The sequence below is a fragment of the Stigmatopora argus genome, chromosome 14 (assembly GCF_051989625.1).
Source record: "Stigmatopora argus isolate UIUO_Sarg chromosome 14, RoL_Sarg_1.0, whole genome shotgun sequence".
NCBI classification, from domain to species: domain Eukaryota; kingdom Metazoa; phylum Chordata; class Actinopteri; order Syngnathiformes; family Syngnathidae; genus Stigmatopora; species Stigmatopora argus.
In genome coordinates, this window is record NC_135400.1 from 2,968,527 (window position 1) to 2,988,058 (window position 19,532).

Genomic DNA, 19,532 nt, shown 5'->3' on the forward strand with positions numbered 1-19,532 from the left:
TGCTGCGCACCAGATATCACGGAGAAAAGAATTGGTAGTCTGTTTTTTTACTTCAGTGCTGAGTCCTAGTAGGAAGCGGAGGACAGGGGAGTGGCTTCCGCTTGCGAATTTCAGCGTATATTTTCACATTTTTATGAACTTACAAAAAAAATCTAATTGACAAAAAAAATTGCCCCAGAAACAAAAAGCGAAGTAGTGAAGCGACGATAGTTGAAGCCGTGATAATTGAGGGATTACTGTATTTACTTTCTTAAATTTCCTGATCCTAATTCAAAAATCCAATAGGAGGCTGTATGTAAATACAGTGGTAGCACTACATACAAATGCTTCTACACATTAAATATTCAGGTTACAAAAAGGCTCGATGGGAAACCCTTTGTTCCAACATACCAAAAAAAAATTCCTAGTTACAAAACCAAACATGCCCCAAATTGTAAATATAATTCCTGTTTTTTATTGTTATGGTAGAGTTGCTTTCCCACTAGAAGAAACTGCATCTCCATGATGCTGAAACAAATAATTCACATTCCTTGCCAATATCGAAGTACAGACGCTCCCCTACTTACGAACGAGTTAGGTTCCGAGCGATTGTTCATAAGTTGAATTTGTTCGTAAGTTGCTCAGTGCTATATTTTGTATTATAATTTATGTTTAAAGCCTATATAAGTATATTGAAGGTTTATATACGTGCATTTGTATGTTTAAGGCTTGTATAAGTAACACACACTGGTTTGTACTGATTTTTTTTATAAAATGGAGAGAATACATACAGTACTGTATACATACATTAGAGAGAGAGATTTACTAGAAACTGTCCGAAAGAAGCTATCTAATGACGATTGCAGTTTTCTTCTTTTTTTCCATCATAAATGATGCGGTAGCACTGTATGGCATCATTCAATTGATTTGCAAACTTTGTGCAACGTTCAATATTTGGGTCCTGCTGCTCGATCTTTATGTTTATAAATGGTACTGACGGTCGAACGATTCAAGTTGTATTCACGTGCAACGCTCACCACTTTCTGATGCGCATCAAGCTTCGTTATTATTGCCACTCATTTCAAATGAAATGGCTTGCCTCTTCCTTGCAACTCCCTCAATAGAAGCCTTTCGCCTTTCACCAACAATATTCAATAATGGATGCACGAGATATTTAATGATACAAATGAAAAAGGTTCTTTGCGCACTGGAGACACGTTCACGCACTTCCGCATTGCAACGAACTGGGCAGAGGAAGGTAGATGCTGGGTGAGCCGAGCGCTCACAGCGGCAGGCGTCGGTATTAGCGGCGGAAAGAAGCACTACTCGGAAAAAGGCGCGCAATAAGAAAATCGAACTTACGAACATTTTTCGACATAAACGCAATTTGCAGACATGTTCGTATGTACCGTTGTTCGTAACTCGAATGTTCGTAAGTAGGGGAGCGTCTGTATTGGCCCAGTACCCAGTTAGATAAGAGAGAAAAAGTATTACTACTTCTGGAGAAAGCAGAGGACAGCAACAATAGATTTAAACATTAAACAGTGGATTGCATCTCCAAACTCCACTACTGCTGCAAGTTTTGTTGCAATCCAGGAGATAATAAAGTGTGGAAAACCGTTCACAGGTGGTGAAGTGGCACGTTAAGCGCACGTTCGTTGTTGTTTTGTTGAATCCTCAAAATAAAATCACATCAAAAATCTGATTTCTTTAGTTTTATCAAAGAAATGAAACAAAATTCATTAATATTGTAATTAGGATAAAGTAGAGTCAGCATCGTACTGTAGATCAGTCACGTGGTGAATCGTTATCTGGAGAATGCACTGCATGGAACATAAACATTTAATCATGAATGCCCATGATGTATTTGTAGCCAATTTAGTCATTTTGATGATAGGCTAATCTAGATACATATAGCATGTGTTGCCTTAATTATAAAGCTTTTTACTTTATGTGGCTCCAGGCTCCATTTTTTGTAGTCCAAGATGGCTCTTTCAACATTTTGGGTTGCCGACCCTTGGTTTAGGACAGGGTTGGGCAAACTTTTCGGCCCGGGGGCCACATTGACTTTAAAAATTTGACAGGCGGGCCGGGTCAGCACAAGATACGATACATATAAAAAACTGTATCTGTTAACAGTACATATGAAACCTAAACAAAAAAAGGACTAAAGTATGAACATACTCATCACTCATCTGGGATTTATGGGGTGCTTTCTTGGTTTTCATCCGACTAAAGGTCTGTTCACACATATGTACAAAATGTACAGGAACTAACTTCAGAAGGCCTCAAAATAAAAGCATGTGACCTAGGAATGTCGCAAATATTCAGGAAGTGAGCTGGAAATGTCACTTCTGAAGCAGAAATGCTCCCGGAGTTTCACAGGAAATGAGCCAAAACGTGCAGGAAGTCAGAAACATGACCCAGAATTCTACTGAAAATGACAGGAAATGCCCTAAAGATCAAGAGGAAGCAAGCCAAAATGAACGGAAAATGAACCCAATGTATTTTGAAATCAACAGGAAGTCAGCAATAAACAGGAAATATCCGAGAATCCGCCAAAATTTTGGGACATTCGACATTCGAGCCAAATAACACCAGAATCCTCTGTGCATCTTCTGAATGTTTGGAAATTTGGCTGCACTTAATGAAGCCTAAAACTCAGACTTTCAGGGAGTTGAACTTGTCACATTGGAGATCAATCCGTTCCAACGGCAACTCCTGTGGAACCCTTTCCGAGTCTTGTGAAAAAGGACATGACACCAGCTGTCAATTTTTCCTAAATCACAAAACCGACGGCAGAATTGCTCATGCAGGTCATCCAATGATTTACCGTATTTTTTCACATGCGGGGGCCTCTTTTAACGCAACCAGTGTGGGGAAATGAGCAAATGACTTGTCTAATATTTGCTTGAAAAATAAAACCAGCTTGGTTTTGAAGGCGGAAGGTTTGCTTGCATCAAAAAAAGATAGAAGGGCTGTAAAACACGAAAAACAAATAAGAGTGGACAGAGCTACTGCTACTGGCTTCTGCGTGACGGCGCCATCTTGGAAAAAAATTATAATAATTTGGACAACGTCGGCGGGCCGGATTAAAAGGCAAAAACAAAAAATTAAAATAAAAATTATAATAATTTGGACAATGTCGGCGGGCCGGATTAAAAGGCCTAACAAAAAAACAAACAAACAAAAAAATTATAATAATTTGGACAATGTCGGCGGGCCGGATTAAAAGGCCTAACAAAAAAACAAACAAACAAAAAAATTATAATAATTTGGACAATGTCGGCGGGCCGGATTAAAAGGCCTAACAAAAATATATATATAATAATTTGGACAATGTCGGCGGGCCGGATTAAAAGGCCTAACGGGCCGTATATGGCCTGCGGGCCGTAGTTTACTCATGCCTGGTTTAGGAGGTTGAATTAAAGAGAGTGGAATGAATGATGCTAACTCAACGTAAAATGTACATCTAGTCAAGGGAAATCCGAGTTACAAAATCAATTCCGGAACTAATTAATTTTGTATGTAGAGGAACCACTATACACTAATCCAGGGGTCGGGAACCTTTTTGACAGAGAGAGCCATAAACAATTCATATTTTCTAATGTAATTTCTTGAGAGCCATTCTCAGAATTGAAAAGTAAAAATACATGAAAAGTGTAATTTTTTTTGTCATTTCACCACTTTTAAAGTACAAAAAGTCTCAGAATTCTTTTGACAACATTGTTATGCTGTTGCTAATAAATCAGTATCAATGATATCACATACCTGTCAACCTCTGCCAATAACTGCCCTAATAAATGATTATGATTCCCCTTACAAACCCCCAAAAAATCTTACAAACACCGTATGGTGTTTGTAAGGTTTTTTTGGGGTTTGTAAGGGGAATCATAATCATTTATAAGGGCAGTTATCGGCAGAGGTTGACAGGTATGATATCATGCATGCAGAAGAGTAATAAAAAACACAATTATGATTAAAGTGGTGGTAGAGGTAGTGTCAACGCCAAAGTGACGCTCATATTAGTGCGTTTGGGACTCAGCTCTCTCACCAGTGATTTCCATATTTTACCTCACAGGTTAGTGGAGAGCCATACGCACCCATGGAAAGAGCCACATATGGCTCCCGGGCCATAGGTTCCATACCCCTGCACTAATCCCTCGAATATCGCAGATAATGTAGAGCAGATAATGTAGAGCAGACATGGCAGCGATAATGGGGGAAAAAAGGCGAAGTATGTTTACCCCTATTATTAGTACCATACTACACATTTTCGCACCTATACAAAATAGAATTAGAGAGAAAAGGATGAGAAAATTGACAATATTATGGGTACCGTATTTTCACGGCTATTTGGCGCATCATTTTTTACGCCGCAGTGTCAGTAACGAGTGCTATTTCTGTATTTTAGACACACAAAGCACGCACCATTTCATTAGACGCATATATATTATATATGGATTAACATCGATACGCAATAGCGCTGGCTACCGGAAGCAGCTTATTTCCGGGTTCCGGTGCGCAGTGACTGCTGGGAAATATAGTTCTTGGGCGCTACACCCACACGCTAAAAAGGCAACGGAAGCAAAACTGAGTTCGGCAGTGCTTTATTTGGACATTTTACAATTTACTCAAGTCATCATCACCTTCAAATCCGTCAAACTCCTCATCTTCTGTGTCAGAATTAAACAATTGCCCGAACGAGCCTTCCAAATAGCCGCCCCCCCTCTCCGTTCTCAGTCACCGTAATTTCCATGTGGCTCCTAAGAAATTATGCCGGCTTTGGCAAAAGCTCGAACAACCGTGCAAGCAGACACGTTCTCCCAGGCGGCAACGATCCATTGACAAATCGTAGCGTAAGAAGCCCGGCGCTGCCTGCCACTTTTCGTGAAGCTGTGTTCGCCAGCGATCATCCACTGCTCCCACGCCGCTCGTAACTTTGATTTGAAAGCCCGGTTGATGCCGATGTCCAGCGGCTGTAATTCTTTGGTCAAGCCTCCGGGAATGACGGCAAGCTCTGAGTTCATTTTCATGATCTGGTTTTTAACCGTTGCTGTGAGATGGCTCGCCGTCTGTTTTGATTTGCGACTCCATGCGTGCTCATCTCACAGCAACGCTACGATTTGTCAATGGATCGTTGCCGCCTGGGCGAACGTGTCTGCTTGCACGGTTGTTCGAGCCTTTGCCAAAGCCGGCATAATTTCTAAGGAGCCACATGGAAATTACGGTGACTCTGAGAACAGAGAGGGGGGGGGGGCTATTTGGAAGGCTCGTTCGGGCAATTGTTTAATTCTGACACAGAAGATGAGGAGTTTGAGGGATTTGAAGGTGATGACTTGAGTAAATTGTAAAATGTCCAAATAAGGCACTGCCGAACTCAGTTTTGCTTCCGTTGCCTTTTTAAAGCGTGTTTTTAGCGTGTGGGTGTAGCGCCCAAGAACTATATTTCCCAGCAGTCACTGCGCACCGGAACCCGGAAATAAGCTGCTTCCGGTACCCAGCGCTATCGCCAGCCGCTCGGCCCCCCCACGAGCGCTCCCGCTCGGCGCCGCTTGGCGGCGCCCACAAAGGGCGCTCTGCATTATAAGGTGCCCTGTCTATTTTGGAGAAAATTTTTGACTTTTATGCGCGCCTTATAGGCGTGAAAATACGGTAATTGGCAACAGCTGAGCGAGTCATTCTATCAAACGCTAAAATTTATCATTGGACATGCCTAGTAAAAAGTTATTTTTCTGTCATTTGCTTATTGTTGGTTTTAATTGTTGTAACAACGAGCTACGCACTATGTCTCTTATCTTATGTAAACATCGTCTCCTTGGTGGGGGTGAGACGACTCGGTTGCAGGATGAATTCGACCTGTGATTTCACTGTCCTTGGGTAGGTCATCAATATGGGGGTGATTTGCAAATTAGCTCTTAAATTATTAAGAAGTATTTGTATTTTAATTATATTAAACATTAAACAACAATGCAGGAATGGGATTCATTCAAACAATTAAGTAAATAGTAGCTGGGTGGTTTGGATAAATTAATTGATTTTAGAATAGGTATAATTTCCCTTGGCCTTGGGAGAAATGGAGTGTTTTCCGTGCACGGAGGACATTCCCTGTTCTGTCAAAAGCCCAAAGAGGTTAGAATTTATGCAAACCGTTAAAATGTTTGTGTGTGGGTGTGTTTGTCTGTTTTCAATGTGTCACAATTTTGCCCATTGCTGCATTTGTGACATGTTAAAATGTTCAGATAGGAAGCATTGGTTTAACAATTTGAGTGTTTAATTTACACCCCGTTAACGATCGCATGTTGGGGATGTCGCAACTAGTTTTGACTGGATGTATGTCGGTATTCGATTATTGATGCCTTGATGCGCGTACCTCGACCAGCACGGGAGATCTTCCTCATATCAGTAAAGTTGGATTGAGGAAGCAACAACGAATCACTATCGTGATTATTTCTCCCTCTGTTTCCAGGTATGCAGTGTGTTGTAGAGGCCTGTTGAGTTTTTGGTTTGCAATATACGTACACTGTTTAGCGTGTGAGAGAGAAGGTAATGTTTATCTACTTTTGAAGTGTGTGCGTGAATGTGCGAGTCCCGGTTCATTGATATGTATGTAATGTCCATTACGCTACCTTAGGCCGCCATTGCCCTGTAGTGTCTATGACGGTTATAGTAAGGAATTTGTGTTATCGATATTTCATTGTTTACCTTGTCGAATAGTTGAGAATGACTTCTCGAATTTGTAAAAAGAAAGATAACACATTGTTATGACCGTATACTGAATGTGTGTAATTGTATATTATAGGTTTTAGGTTTTGTTCTAAAGTGTTGAGAATAAGATATCAGTAAAGGATTGAGGAAGCAACAACAAATCATTAACATGATTATTTCTCCCTGTTTCCAGCGTAAATACAGGGTATAACATTTGGAGGCACCGCTGGGATTGCTGTTCAGATGTCCAGTGTCCATGACCTGCTCACTGAATTCTGAGTCAACTAAATCCCCCCAAACACTACAAACCAGGCAGATTGCATTGAGGAGAGGTGTTGCTGTTTGAGAAGAACTGGAAGTTGGCGGTTGAACACGTCATCTGAGGCCAATCCAAGATCATCAGAGGGACAGTAAAGACGTGCCAGTTCAGAGTTCACTCCTGTACAGTCAACAGAACTCCTATGTTGCCAACAAAATGGAACAGTTGCACAAAGAGGTGGTAGGAACATTGCACACCCTGACGAAAAATAACCTACTGGAAATATGTGATTTTCTAAACATATTAGGAAGTGTTAAACGGAAATCACGTATAGCATTAGTGACTCACATTATGAAGTACCTAGAAAGAGAAGAATTAGAGGAACTAGAGGATGAAGGCATGTCTATATTGTTAAAACTCAAAGATAAAATAGAAGAGATGAAGTATGAAGTCAAAAAGGATGCAAACGAAAAACAGGGATCAAAATTGGAAGAGACTCCAATAACCAAGGATGCTTTGCCTCAGCTACAAAATGCTGCGGTGTTTCCCCAGCCCCAGCCAAGCTCATACTGGCGCAAGGACTTCAAAATTGCTGGCCAAATAGGTGAACCTGGCCAGAGGGATAAGCTGACATTCTCCAGCCTTGCTCATCAAATTGAAAATGGACTGAATAGTGGTTACCCAGATATGGAAATCATTGATGCTGTTATTAGGGCTATCTCCCCCAGTTTGCAGCTACGTAACTACTTGGAAGAAAAATCTAACCTCACTCTTCTTACACTCAAATGCATCCTACTCGCTCATTTTCAGGAGAGGAGTGCTACCAACCTCTATAAGCAGTTAGCTTCAGAAGTGCAGCATTTCAAAGAGACTCCTCAAAGTTTCTTAATGCGAGTCTTGGGTCTTAGACAGAAGGTACTGTTTGCATTTCGAGTCAGAATCAGGACTCCAGTACGACCCAAGTTTAGTCCAGTGTATGTGCCTGCACACGGTACTCACTGGTCTCCAGAGTGACAGTGTTAGGGTAAATATGGAGCCCCTCTTGCTGGACTGTAAGACTTCAGATGAGCTTTTACTAGAGCGGTTAAATGTAGCTTGTGCTAATGAAACAGAAAGGAGAAATAAAAAGAAGTTTAGTACCCCACAGGCAGCGACACATGTAGGCAGGGTACAGTCAGAAGACCTACCACCTACCAATTGCCATGTGGAGGAAGTAAAACCAAAAGTATCCCCCGATATGCTAGCAGAGTTAGCTGAACTTAAGACAAGTGTTGCTTCTCTTAAAGTTCTCAGTGCAGAAATAGCTCAGATCAAAGAGACACTACAGCAGCCTATGTTTCAGCCTCAGTCCTACTTCCCACCCTCAGTTAGAAGACCAGCCACCTTCTGCACAACAAGATTACTACAGCCAGCCCCGAGCACCCACTCAAATGCAGCCTATGCATGCACCTCCCTGGAACACTAGCCGCCCTGCTTATGTCCCAAGGAGGTGTTTTGCTTGTCCATCTCTCTCAAAGACTCTGAGCCAGTCAAGCATTCATACATGCCAGTGCTCCATTGTACCAGGGGGAGAAGGGATACCTCCAGGACTTAATAGCACAGGGCTGGGTGAGAAGGTCAAACTCATCATACTCCTCGCGGGTCGTGTGTGTCAGAAAAAAAGAGGGAACTCTTCGGTTATGCGTAGACTATAGAGACCTAAATAGGAAGACACATCCCGATAGACAGCCTATCCCGCAAGTCCAATACATCATGAACAGCTTGGGCGGGAACTCCTGGTTCTCCCTCCTAGATCAGGGGTTTATGTCTGAGGAATGTCGAGCATTGACTGCTTTTGTTACACCATGGGGATTGTACGAGTGGATCCGCATTTCTTTTGGCCTCATGAACACCCCTGCATCGTTTCAGCGTTGCATGGAGGAATGTCTGGAAGGACTCCAGGATAAAATCTGCATCCCTTACTTGATACGCTGGTTTTCAGTAAGACCTTTGAAGGGCATGTAGACAATGTGAGAAGTACTTAGGCGCCTCAGAGAGTATTGCATCAAACTAAAACCCAGCAAGTGCGGTCTCTTCAAAGCTGAGGTTCGCTACTTGGGCAGGATAGTTTCTGCAGAGGGCAGCAGGGTGGATCCCGCAGATTTTGAAGCTGTTCAATCACTGAAAGACATTAAACCACACACTGTTGGTCAACTCAGATGCTTGGTCTACTGAGTTATTATAGACATTATATTAAAGACTTTTCCAGAAGAGCGAGTTGTCTGTATGACCTTCTGAAAACAGACCAGAGTAATGGCCCAAACAAAACAAAGACAAAGAAACCAAGACATGTCATTCCCTCAAACAAGCCGATCATATGGACTGTATTTTTTGTACTATGCCCCAGCATTCACTGTGTATAGCGACAACAACCCGCTCACGTACATTCTATCCACTGCAAAACTAAATGAAACCACTTCCAGGTGGGTTGCAGAATTGGCTGATTTCCATTTTACAATAAAATATAGGCCAGGGAGGGAAAACAATGACGCTGATGCTTTCTCAAGGATGCCGCTGGATGTTGAGTCGTTGACGAAAGAATGTTCTGAGGAACTACCACCCGATGCTATCGTTGCCACGATCCAAGCAGTAAAGGTACAGGAAATGTCCTCTTTGACTCTGCCTTCCTTACAGATGTGTTGTTCAGTATCAGACGCAGATAAGACAGCTGCTGCATCTTTCAACCCCATACCAAAAGAAGAGGTAAGGAAAGCACAACAACCTGACCTGTTCATTCGTCCTGTGTTGAACTATAAACTGTCAGGTTGTAAGCCACCAGCTGAGGAGTTGAAGTCGCTCAGCCCAAAGACAAAATGTTTGCTCAGGCAGTGGGACAAACTGATGACAGACAGTAACGGGATTCTGTACAGAACCACCACAACCCGAAAACAGTTAGTCCTACCAGAGCAAGATCGAGGGAAAGTAATAAAATAGTTGCATGATAACATGGGATACCAGGGTGTCGACCGCACAGTATCCCTTGTGCGTGATCGCTTCTTCTGGCCGTATATGCAGTCTGATATTGAACATTATGTGACTAAGACCTGCCCTTGTCTAAAACAAAAAAAAACATGCCATGAACAGAGAGCGCCATTGACAAATATTGTGATAACACAGCCCTTTGAGCTGCTATGTATTGACTTTCTTCATCTTGATCGACGCAAAGGCGGATATGAATCTATCCTCGTCACTTTACACGTTTTGTCCAAGCATATGCCACCACCTCCAAGTCAGGAAAGGCTGCTGCAAACCTCATCTTCAATTACTTTGAAGTTTGGGTTCCCCTCACGTATCCACCATGATCAGGGAAGAGAATTTGAAAATCAGTTGTTCGCACCGTGTGCAGTCGATTGGTCGCCGGTCTTTTGGTCGCCGTCTTTTGGTGGCCGGTCTTTTGGTCGCCAGTCTTTTGGTCGCCAGTCTTTTGGTCGCCAGTCTTTTGGTCGCATTAAGTATGACTAAATAGTAATTTGCAGTTTGTATTTAGGGAATTTGAGCAACGATTTAAAATGGTAATTATCACTTACCTTCCGGGCGACCAAAAGACCGGCGACCAATCGACCGTGTACCGTTCGCAGAGTTGAAGAGACTCAGTGGCATGGCTGGATCCAGGACAACACCTTATCACCCGATGGGGAATGGTCAAGTGGAACGAATGAACAGGACATTGTTACAGATGCTCAGAACACTGACGTAGACACAGAAATCGAATTGGAAGAAGCTTTGAGCAAGCTTGTGCATGCATACAACTGTACTAGTTGTGATGTGACAGGTTATTCACCATTTTACCTGCTTTCCGGGAGATCGCCGAGGCTTCCAGTTGACATGCTCTTTGGACTTTGCAACAAGTCAGATACAAATGGTCAGCAGGATTATGTGGAGAAATGTAGACGGGGTATGGAGGAGGGTTACACTATTGCAACAGAGAGTGCACGGAAAGCTGCAGAACGGGGTAAAAAGCACTATGACGTAAAAATGAGGAGCTCAGTGCTACAACCAGGAGAGCGCATCCTGATAAAAAAAACCTGACACCAAGAGGAGGACTTGGGAAACTCAGTGACTTCTGGGAAGATACAGTTCACACAGTGGCAAGGCCAATGAGATCTGATCTACCAATTTATGAAGTCAGGCCAGAAAAATGTAAAAGACGTTCCAGAGTTCTGCACAGAAATCTACTGATGTTCTGTGACCATTTACCCGTTGATGCAACACCAGAAGCAGGTAAAATTGACAAAAGTATGTAGAGAAAGAGACAGCAGCCTGTATCTCATCCTCAAGAGTCAGATGAAGACAGTGGGGATGAATATGACTTTCAGTACGAGCCCCTCCAGGTGCTAAATGAGAAAGATGGCCAAGGGATGGAGTCTGAGCACAGGCCAATGCCAGCTGATCAGAGACTTGACGTAAAGGTCCCTGCTTCCGTACAATCAGAAGATGACTACCAGCTGGAGGAGCCTGGTCCACCTGTGGAGGACAAACCGGGCTGTTGAAGATCCACGTGATGATCACTTATCAGAGACCTCTCCGCCAACTGCTGTGACTGAACCTGAGGTGTTGACTTACGAGCGACCAAGAAGGGAGAGACATCCACCACGACGCATGACCTATGATCAACTTGGTGTCCCCTCCTGTTACAGCATCCAGCCATCACACTAGCTGCTACCTGCTTACACTGCACCAGGAGTGGTCCCTTGTTTAGTACACCTGCAGCCATATTACACTCAACCACCCTATATGTATGGACTCCAACAGACTTCAGCCTACAAGGGTGACATGTCTTAAGCTGGCATGGACTGTTATGGACTGTGTTTGCAGTTTCCATCCAGTAAACGTGTACCGTATGAGTTGTTGATTGTATTTGAACTGTCGCCCTTGTCGTCTAGAGTTTTCACGAGTATCAGCTCACAGAAGAGAATGTGTAGTGACAAGTTCATAAAACTGTTCAGAATAACAACCAACAAGTGGAGAGATACTTGGAATGTACTCATGTCGAGATGAGATTTATTTTGTAGGGTAGTGTGACATGTTAAAATCTTCAGATAGGAAAAAAAGCATTGGTTTAACAATTTGAGTGTTTATTTACACCCCGTTAACGATCACATGTTGGGGATGTCGCAACTAGTTTTGACTGGATGTATGTCGGTATTCGATTATTGATTATTATTCCAAGAAGCCCTTTATGGGGATGGGAGGCCCAATGGACTTGTGGTTGGCGCATCGAGTACACAGTTCTGAGATTGACTATTGTGTCCTGGGGTGGGTTCCAACCTTATAGTGTGAGGAGTACGCATGATGCCCCCCAAATTTATTGCATGCTAGGCTAGTTGAACACTCTAAATTAGCCCCGTCTGTGAGTGTGAGCGTGAATGGTTCTCCGTCTTGTGTTTTTGATTGGCTGGGCAACGAGAAATAATCAATCGATCAGATATCAATGTGGAAAATATTTGGGAATTTCGAATCGATTTCTGAAATTGCCAATAAGCCCCCCAGTGACAGATTATGGCAGAAATATTTTATCATATTAAAGTTTAATGAAATGCAGCAACAAAGTCCAAATTTGAAACTTAAGGTGTGAATGAACAAATAAGCTGCTCTGCGAAATGGGGATTTCGGGAGCACTGGGAAAAAAAACTGCCAAATTTGTAGATAAACTTTCTTGGGTGGGCTACTATATTGACTCATGGGAAGTCTCATGTCGCAACAAGGGGGGTGTTGGGCTGAATGCAGCACCACTAAACAACTTTTGGGTTTATTTGTTTTCTAAACCTAAAATTTCTTGATAGGACTTGTTCGATCGGTGCTCCACATAATCCCCAGGGCAATACATGACCAAGGTGTGGTCAATCCCCCCAAAAATATATCAATTTCTAAGACTCCGTATATATATTATCAAATTAAATGACAGTGAGAGGTATTGTCTATTTATTGTAGATGTTTCTTTAAATGGGTCAAAATTTCCCACAAATTTTATGGGTAGACCATACAAAATGCCATTATTCACTACGCAATGGGAATTAGATGACAAGGCAAAAACAACAAAAGCAATGTTCTACTATCAGGAATTGGATCAATTAAACTTGCTACATTAAAAGGTTATAATCGAGTTAATAATATAAAGTATTGATCGTTGAATGACTTAAGAGATGGATAATTAATAACTAACTTAATACACTTGCAGATGCAACAAGTCAGATGTTTATAAACTGGTATACAGTGGTACCTCGACATACGAGTGCCCCGACATACGAGCAATTTGAGATACATTTCGGGCAAATATTTATCTTGAGAAACGAGACAAATTTTGATATACGAGCATACAGCGGACGCGAGAGGCTGCTCATAAGAACATCATGGGCACTGTCTCTCTCCTCACAACTCCCTCGTGTAATGTCTCTGGTTGCAACTCCCTCAAGTAATGTCTCTACGAGCACTGGGCGGAGCGTTTTTTTTCCCGTTAGTCAGTGCGAATGGCATATATACTACTTCTCCTTGGCAAGTGGTCGTGCGTTATCCTATTGTGAGGACATTTGTGTGCATCATTTTGGGAATATTTTGAAGGGAAGACAAAAGTAAACAACCCTCAATAGGTTGCATCTGAAAGTCAGGGTGCAGGTGGGGCAAATAGAGCCAACCCGGGAGAGGGAAAGTATCAAAATTTAAAACTAAATCAGAATAAAGTTTAGTGTAAGGTTAGATTAAACTTATTTTTGAGTGTCTGCATCGTAATCCAAGTTCATTTAAATTTGTTTATGTTATGTTACGAGCGTTTTGCCATGCAAAAAGTCTCCACCCCTTCTCTCTGTCACTCTCTCTCCCCTCCGCAAAATCTGTCTAATTTTAGAACTATTAAACTCATTTTAGTACTATTAAACCACTACTTATTTGTTACTTTGTTAATAGATGGCGAATTAGAACAAATAAAAATGTTCTTCCAATCCAATATCCTGTTTTCGGTGTTTTTTCAGAGGGTTGGAACGATTTAATTTGTTTTTAGTTCATTTCTATGGGAAACGTTCATTTGAGTTACGAGTAAATCGACATACGAGCTCAGTCCCGGAACGAATTAAGCTCGTATCTCGAGGTACGGCTGTAATTGTTTCAATCAGATAAGGTAAATATTTAGACTTGAAAAAATAATGTAAGAAGAGTTTTCGAGGCTGTGTAAAGTGAGAAAATATAGTCAACTCATTTGCTAACTCACAAATTTAAAATATAGGAATAAATGGGACCTGATATTGGGATACTTTGACAAAGCCCAAGTGTCTATTATCAACATTATTATGAATTAATTTTAATATAGTAAGCACTAATACATTTCAATGTAGGATTTATTTGGACGAAAAAGGAAAAAATGTTTTAATGGAATTAGAGCCTTGTTTTTCATCCCACAACGCTCAGCCATGCAAATTGAGTCTTTGCCTGGGTAATAAACGGCAAGATTTTGGCTTGGGTGGATGAGTTGCTGTAGATTTTAAAGTTCAAATTGGTTATTGAATTTAATTCACTACCCACAGGGGGACATTTGGTTAGATCTATCAATTGGAAAAAGAGGATGAATATCCTTAGTGTAATTTTGGAAAATGTGTTGACAAAATCAGTCTTGCAAATTCAATGGTGATAAAAAGAGAAGAGTCATTTGCTAAGATTTAAAAATCTAGGAGGAAAATTAATAATTTAATGTGTGTGAATATGAATGTTCGGAGAGTATCCCACGTTTCATCAGTACCATGGAGATCAACCATAGCAAAATTTAATTGATAAATAACCCAAGCGGAAACAATTTTTGTGAACATAAATACTTGTTTTTATTATGGTAAATTGGACTTAACTATAGTAGAAAATTGTGACATTTGGAGATTTGGAATGAACGCCTATTTGAAATGCTTTCTGTTCAGGTTTAATGAGTGGACTTTACAATTAGCTACAGCTATATGGTGTACCACAAATATTTTGTTAATGAATAATAACTTCTGAGGAACAATTTGACCATAAAGATTAAGGTATTGTTTTCAGTTTAAATCATGTTTGTCACGATTTTCAAGTCAAAGGTTTATAAAGGTATTCGTAAGTAGAGGTATGTCTGTATTTAAAAAAAAAAAAGGATGAGATGTTTTAAAAACATCCCAAAACTTGAATTAGAGTACTTTCAAAATTTCGAAGGTGGAATTTCAGAATACCCTTTATTTTCTGTACCTATCCTAGCCAACTACAACCAGTAGGCAGAGGATACCCTGAACTCAGCCAATTGCAGTTCAAAATACCAGTACTTTTAATATTGCTTTCATTTCATCGGACACATTATACTTTACATTGTGTTTTTTAAGTGTTCCCTTTTTTGCAGTATATAGGATATGTAATATTTAAAAATAGAAACAGAATTCTTACATTTGGCATATACAAAATCCATACAACCCCAAAGACATTATTATCTTGCCACATCCTTACATTGTTTGATGGTCCCATAGAGACTAGTCCAGATCATCACTCATAAACAAAGGTTAACATCTGTATATAAAAATGTGAGGAAGGTAGTAATACTCACACTGAGTGAGTTCTCTATATTGATCAGCCAGCCATCAAAACCATAGTAATAACTCAATTGAACTAGCTTATCAGCTACTTCAAGATACAACTCTTCTTTAAGGAAGGCCTCACATGTCGTTGTTCCAACTGTCCATTCTGTGATGAATGTCCCTATAGAGCATGTGAAGATAATTAAAAATTTGAGTTCAGACTAAAATAAAATCAGCAACGTTAAAAATGTAAATGCATATTAAAGTGTGGACATGTGATGACCATAATTCCAACTAGAGCTGGGCAATATGACAAAAATTGTTATCACGATAGAAAAATAAAAAAATTATCAGTCGATATCACGTTTTTTCTTTCAAATATGAAACTTCAAGCTTCTGTGAATGAGTAAATAAATTAGTTTCCTCATTATTCAGTTATGAAAGTATTACTGTTACCTTACTTTACAGTAATACCTTGACATACGAGTGCCCTGACATACGAGCAATTTGAGGTACGAGTAAAATTTAGAGCACTGGGGGGAGCGTTGCATTTTTTCAGTGCTTTTTCCCCCCGTTAGTCAGTGCAGAATGGTGTATGCGTGGCGGAGTTTGCTCGCCAATACGACAGGAGTATACTACTTCCCGTTGGCAAGTGGTCGTGAATTATCCTATTGTGAAGACATTTGTGTGCATCATTTTTGGAATATTTTGAAGGGAAGACAAAAGCAGACAACCCTCGATATTTCTTTTAAAAACTACACCTCAGGGTGGAGGCAGGGCAAATAAGAGCCAACCCGGGAGAAGAAAAGTATAAAAATTTAAAACTAAATTAGAACTAAGTTTAGTGTAAGGTTAGATTAAACTTATTGAGTTTGTCTGTATCGTAATCCAAGTTCATTCAAATTTGTTTATTTTATGTTACGAGCGTGTTGCCATGCAAAAAGTCTATCTCTCTCTGTCCCTCTCTCTCTCCCTCTCTATCACCTCCGCGAAATCCATCTAATATTAGTACTATTAAACATAACCACTAGTTATTTGTTACTCTGTGAATGGATGGCGAACGAGATCAAATAAAAATGTTTTTCCATTCCAGTATCCTGTTTTTTTGTGTTTTTTCAGGAGGGTTGGAACGAATTAATTAGTTTTTAGTTAATTTCTATGGGAAACGTTAATTTCAGATATGAGTAAATTGACATACGAGCTCAGTCCCGGAACGCATTAAGCTCGTATCTCAAGATACCACTGTATAAGAAAAGAGAAGATAAAATATAATGATTATTAAAACTAGTTTTGTTGTTCTGTTGTGCAATAAAGACAAGACAACTCCCTGCTCTTTGTGCACAGGTATTTACGAGGCATTAAAAAAGAAGAAAACCACCTGCGAGAATTCACTTGGATCTTTTAGTGGATCGGTTCTGTGTTGTCCTGCATCTCATAAGCGCTCATTTTAGCTTGTTATTGTCCTTTTGCATTCATGCGCTGTGTTAGCCTCTATTACTAAATAACACATTTCATTATCATCCTCTTTTCCTGAGCGTTGGTCTGGAACTAGCGTTCATGTCATAACAGCGCTCCCACTCTCTGTGGTGGTCGGGGGGTGTAAGTGCAGTTTAAAATTATCGATATAAAATATTTTTTATTATTTTTGTTGACAAAAAATATTTCACAACAATTATCGTTATCGTTTTATCGCCCAGCTCTAATTCCAACTGAATATATAATGTTGGTTTCTCCTCACCAAGAACAATAACTCCATGTTTATGTGCTGCATTGGTCCAGACGGCAGGGGGAATGCTGACCAAGTTGTGTGTGAAGTAGTTGAAAACATCAATGTACTGCCAGTGGTAGAAAGCATATGGTGCTTCTGACGCTGTACCTTGAACAAACCTCAACAATAGAAAGCATTAAGGCAGGTAAAGTGTAATTGCACGTTTGAAAAATTTGTCAAGAAACTAGAAGCAGCCAATAAAAAATAAAACATGAAATGGCTGGAAAACTTTTTGGGGGAGAAAATAATTGTAAATTATGCACACCAATGAACCCATTCTGAATCTGAACATAGTTTTGCAGTCACAAGTTGAAAAAACTATGTCTGGTCTCAAAAGCTCCAAAGCAAAAGATGCGTTTAAGATGGATGTAACATTTCTGAAATACAGACGCTCCCCTACTTACGAACATTTGAGTTGCGAACAACGGTACATACGAACATGTCTGCGAATATGGCATATGTCGAAAAATGTTCGGAAAGAGATGCTGTAAGTTAGATTTTGTATTGCGCGCCTTTTTCCGAGTAGTGCTTCTTTCCGCCGCTAATACCGACGCTTGGCGCTGTGAGAGGGAGGAGGGTCCGCAACGTGTCGAGGACGAGGAGGAGGAAGAAACGCCTGTCCCCATGAAGAAATTCGCTCATAGATAAAGCCATCGCACTCTTCGAGCAGCAAGACCCAAATATTGAACGTTGCACAAAGGTTGCAAATCAATTGAATGATGCCATACAGTGCTACCTCATCATTTATGATGAAAAAAAGAAGAAAACTGTGCAATCGTCGTTAGATCGCTTCTTTCGGCCAGTTTCTAGTAAATCCTCCAAGGAAGATACTCATCAACCCTCATCTTCTTCTCCTCGACCCTCAACTTCTTCCTACATTGACGTTACGGAGGAGGAAGTAACTTTTGAAACCCATTCCAGCGACGACGAAGACCCTCTCATGATATAAAATCCTCCTCCATCATCTCCTTAAGCATCGAGTACATCTTCCAAAAGTAAGTTAAACTTCATTTTATTTATCTTATTACGTACATGTAAATACTGTGTTACTTATACAAGCCTTAAACTTACTTATATAAACCTTCAATATACTTATATAGGCCTTAAACATAAATTATAATACAAAATATAGCACTAAAGCAACTTGCGAACAAATTAACCTTACGAACAATCGCTCGGAACGTAACTCGTTCGTAAGTAGGGGAGCGTCTGTACCACAATGAATCTCTCATAGCACCGTTAACCACTATTGTAAACAAATCCACAAACTCCCAGGATTTAGAGCTATTAGCAATACGGTCCAGGCCCTTTTATTTACCAAGGGAGCGAACGGTCGTCATAGTAACGGCGATCTACATACCTCCGGATGTGAACGTTAACACGGACGGCACTTAACCTCCTGGTAACGGCTGTAAACAAACAGCAGCTTGACCACCCCAATGGAGTCTTTATTGTCGCTGGTGACTTCAACAAAGCGTGTTTAAAGACTGTTCTGCCTAAGTTTATTCAGTACGTAAAGTGTCACACTAGAGGAGACAAAACTCTTGACCATCTTTATTCTAATATCAAACATGCTTATAAAGCCACTTCCCTCCCTCACCTGGGGTACACGGTCGATTGGTCACCGGTCTTTTGGTCGCGGTCTTTTGGTCGCGGTCTTTTGGTCGCGGTCTTTTGGTCGCGGTCTTTTGGTCGCGGTCTTTTGGTCGCGGTCTTTTGGTCGCCCGGTCTTTTGGTCGCCGGTCTTTTGGTCGCCGGTCTTTTTGGTCGCCAGTCTTTTTGGTCGCCGGTCTTTTGGTCGCGGTTTGGTCGCCCAAATGATCGGCTGCTGCCATCTACTGTCAATTTATTAAAAAGAAGACAAAGCAAATTCACAGATGGTGTTTTTATCGAAGCAGTAAAACTTACAAATTCTAGCAACCTTCATTCTCTCTGGGAGAAATAAGAGCACTCATTTAACACATCGGCTGCTGCCATCGACTGTCATAGGCGTCCAATGAACTCGGAGGACTATGGAAACCCGGATCGATTCGCGAACAATGTAGAGTACCTGCAAGCCATTGCATACAATTTGTAATAAAAACTCCCATCTGTGAATTCCCTTTGTACATAATTTGTAAGTTTGTATTTGTAATTTTTGTACAGAATTTGTAAGTTTTACTGCTAGAATTTGTAAGTTTTACTGCTTCAATAAAAACACCATCTGTGAATTTGCTTGGTCTTCTTTTTGATAAATTAATTTTACTTATTGCCTTTTATTTTAATG

At 40.8% G+C, this 19,532-nt stretch overlaps 1 protein-coding gene across 2 annotated transcripts in view; it reads right to left on the reverse strand.

Moving 5' to 3' along the window:
• The window catches only part of engase (endo-beta-N-acetylglucosaminidase), a 97,282-nt gene that overhangs the window by 48,015 nt on the left and 29,735 nt on the right, over positions 1 to 19,532 (reverse strand). For both annotated transcript variants that reach the window (XM_077619071.1, XM_077619072.1), the window contains exons 4-5: positions 17,237 to 17,385; positions 15,528 to 15,679 (exon numbers count right to left, since the gene is read on the reverse strand). In XM_077619071.1, the coding sequence (XP_077475197.1) occupies positions 15,528 to 15,679; positions 17,237 to 17,385 (301 nt within the window). The remainder of the gene's footprint in view (positions 1 to 15,527; positions 15,680 to 17,236; positions 17,386 to 19,532) is intronic.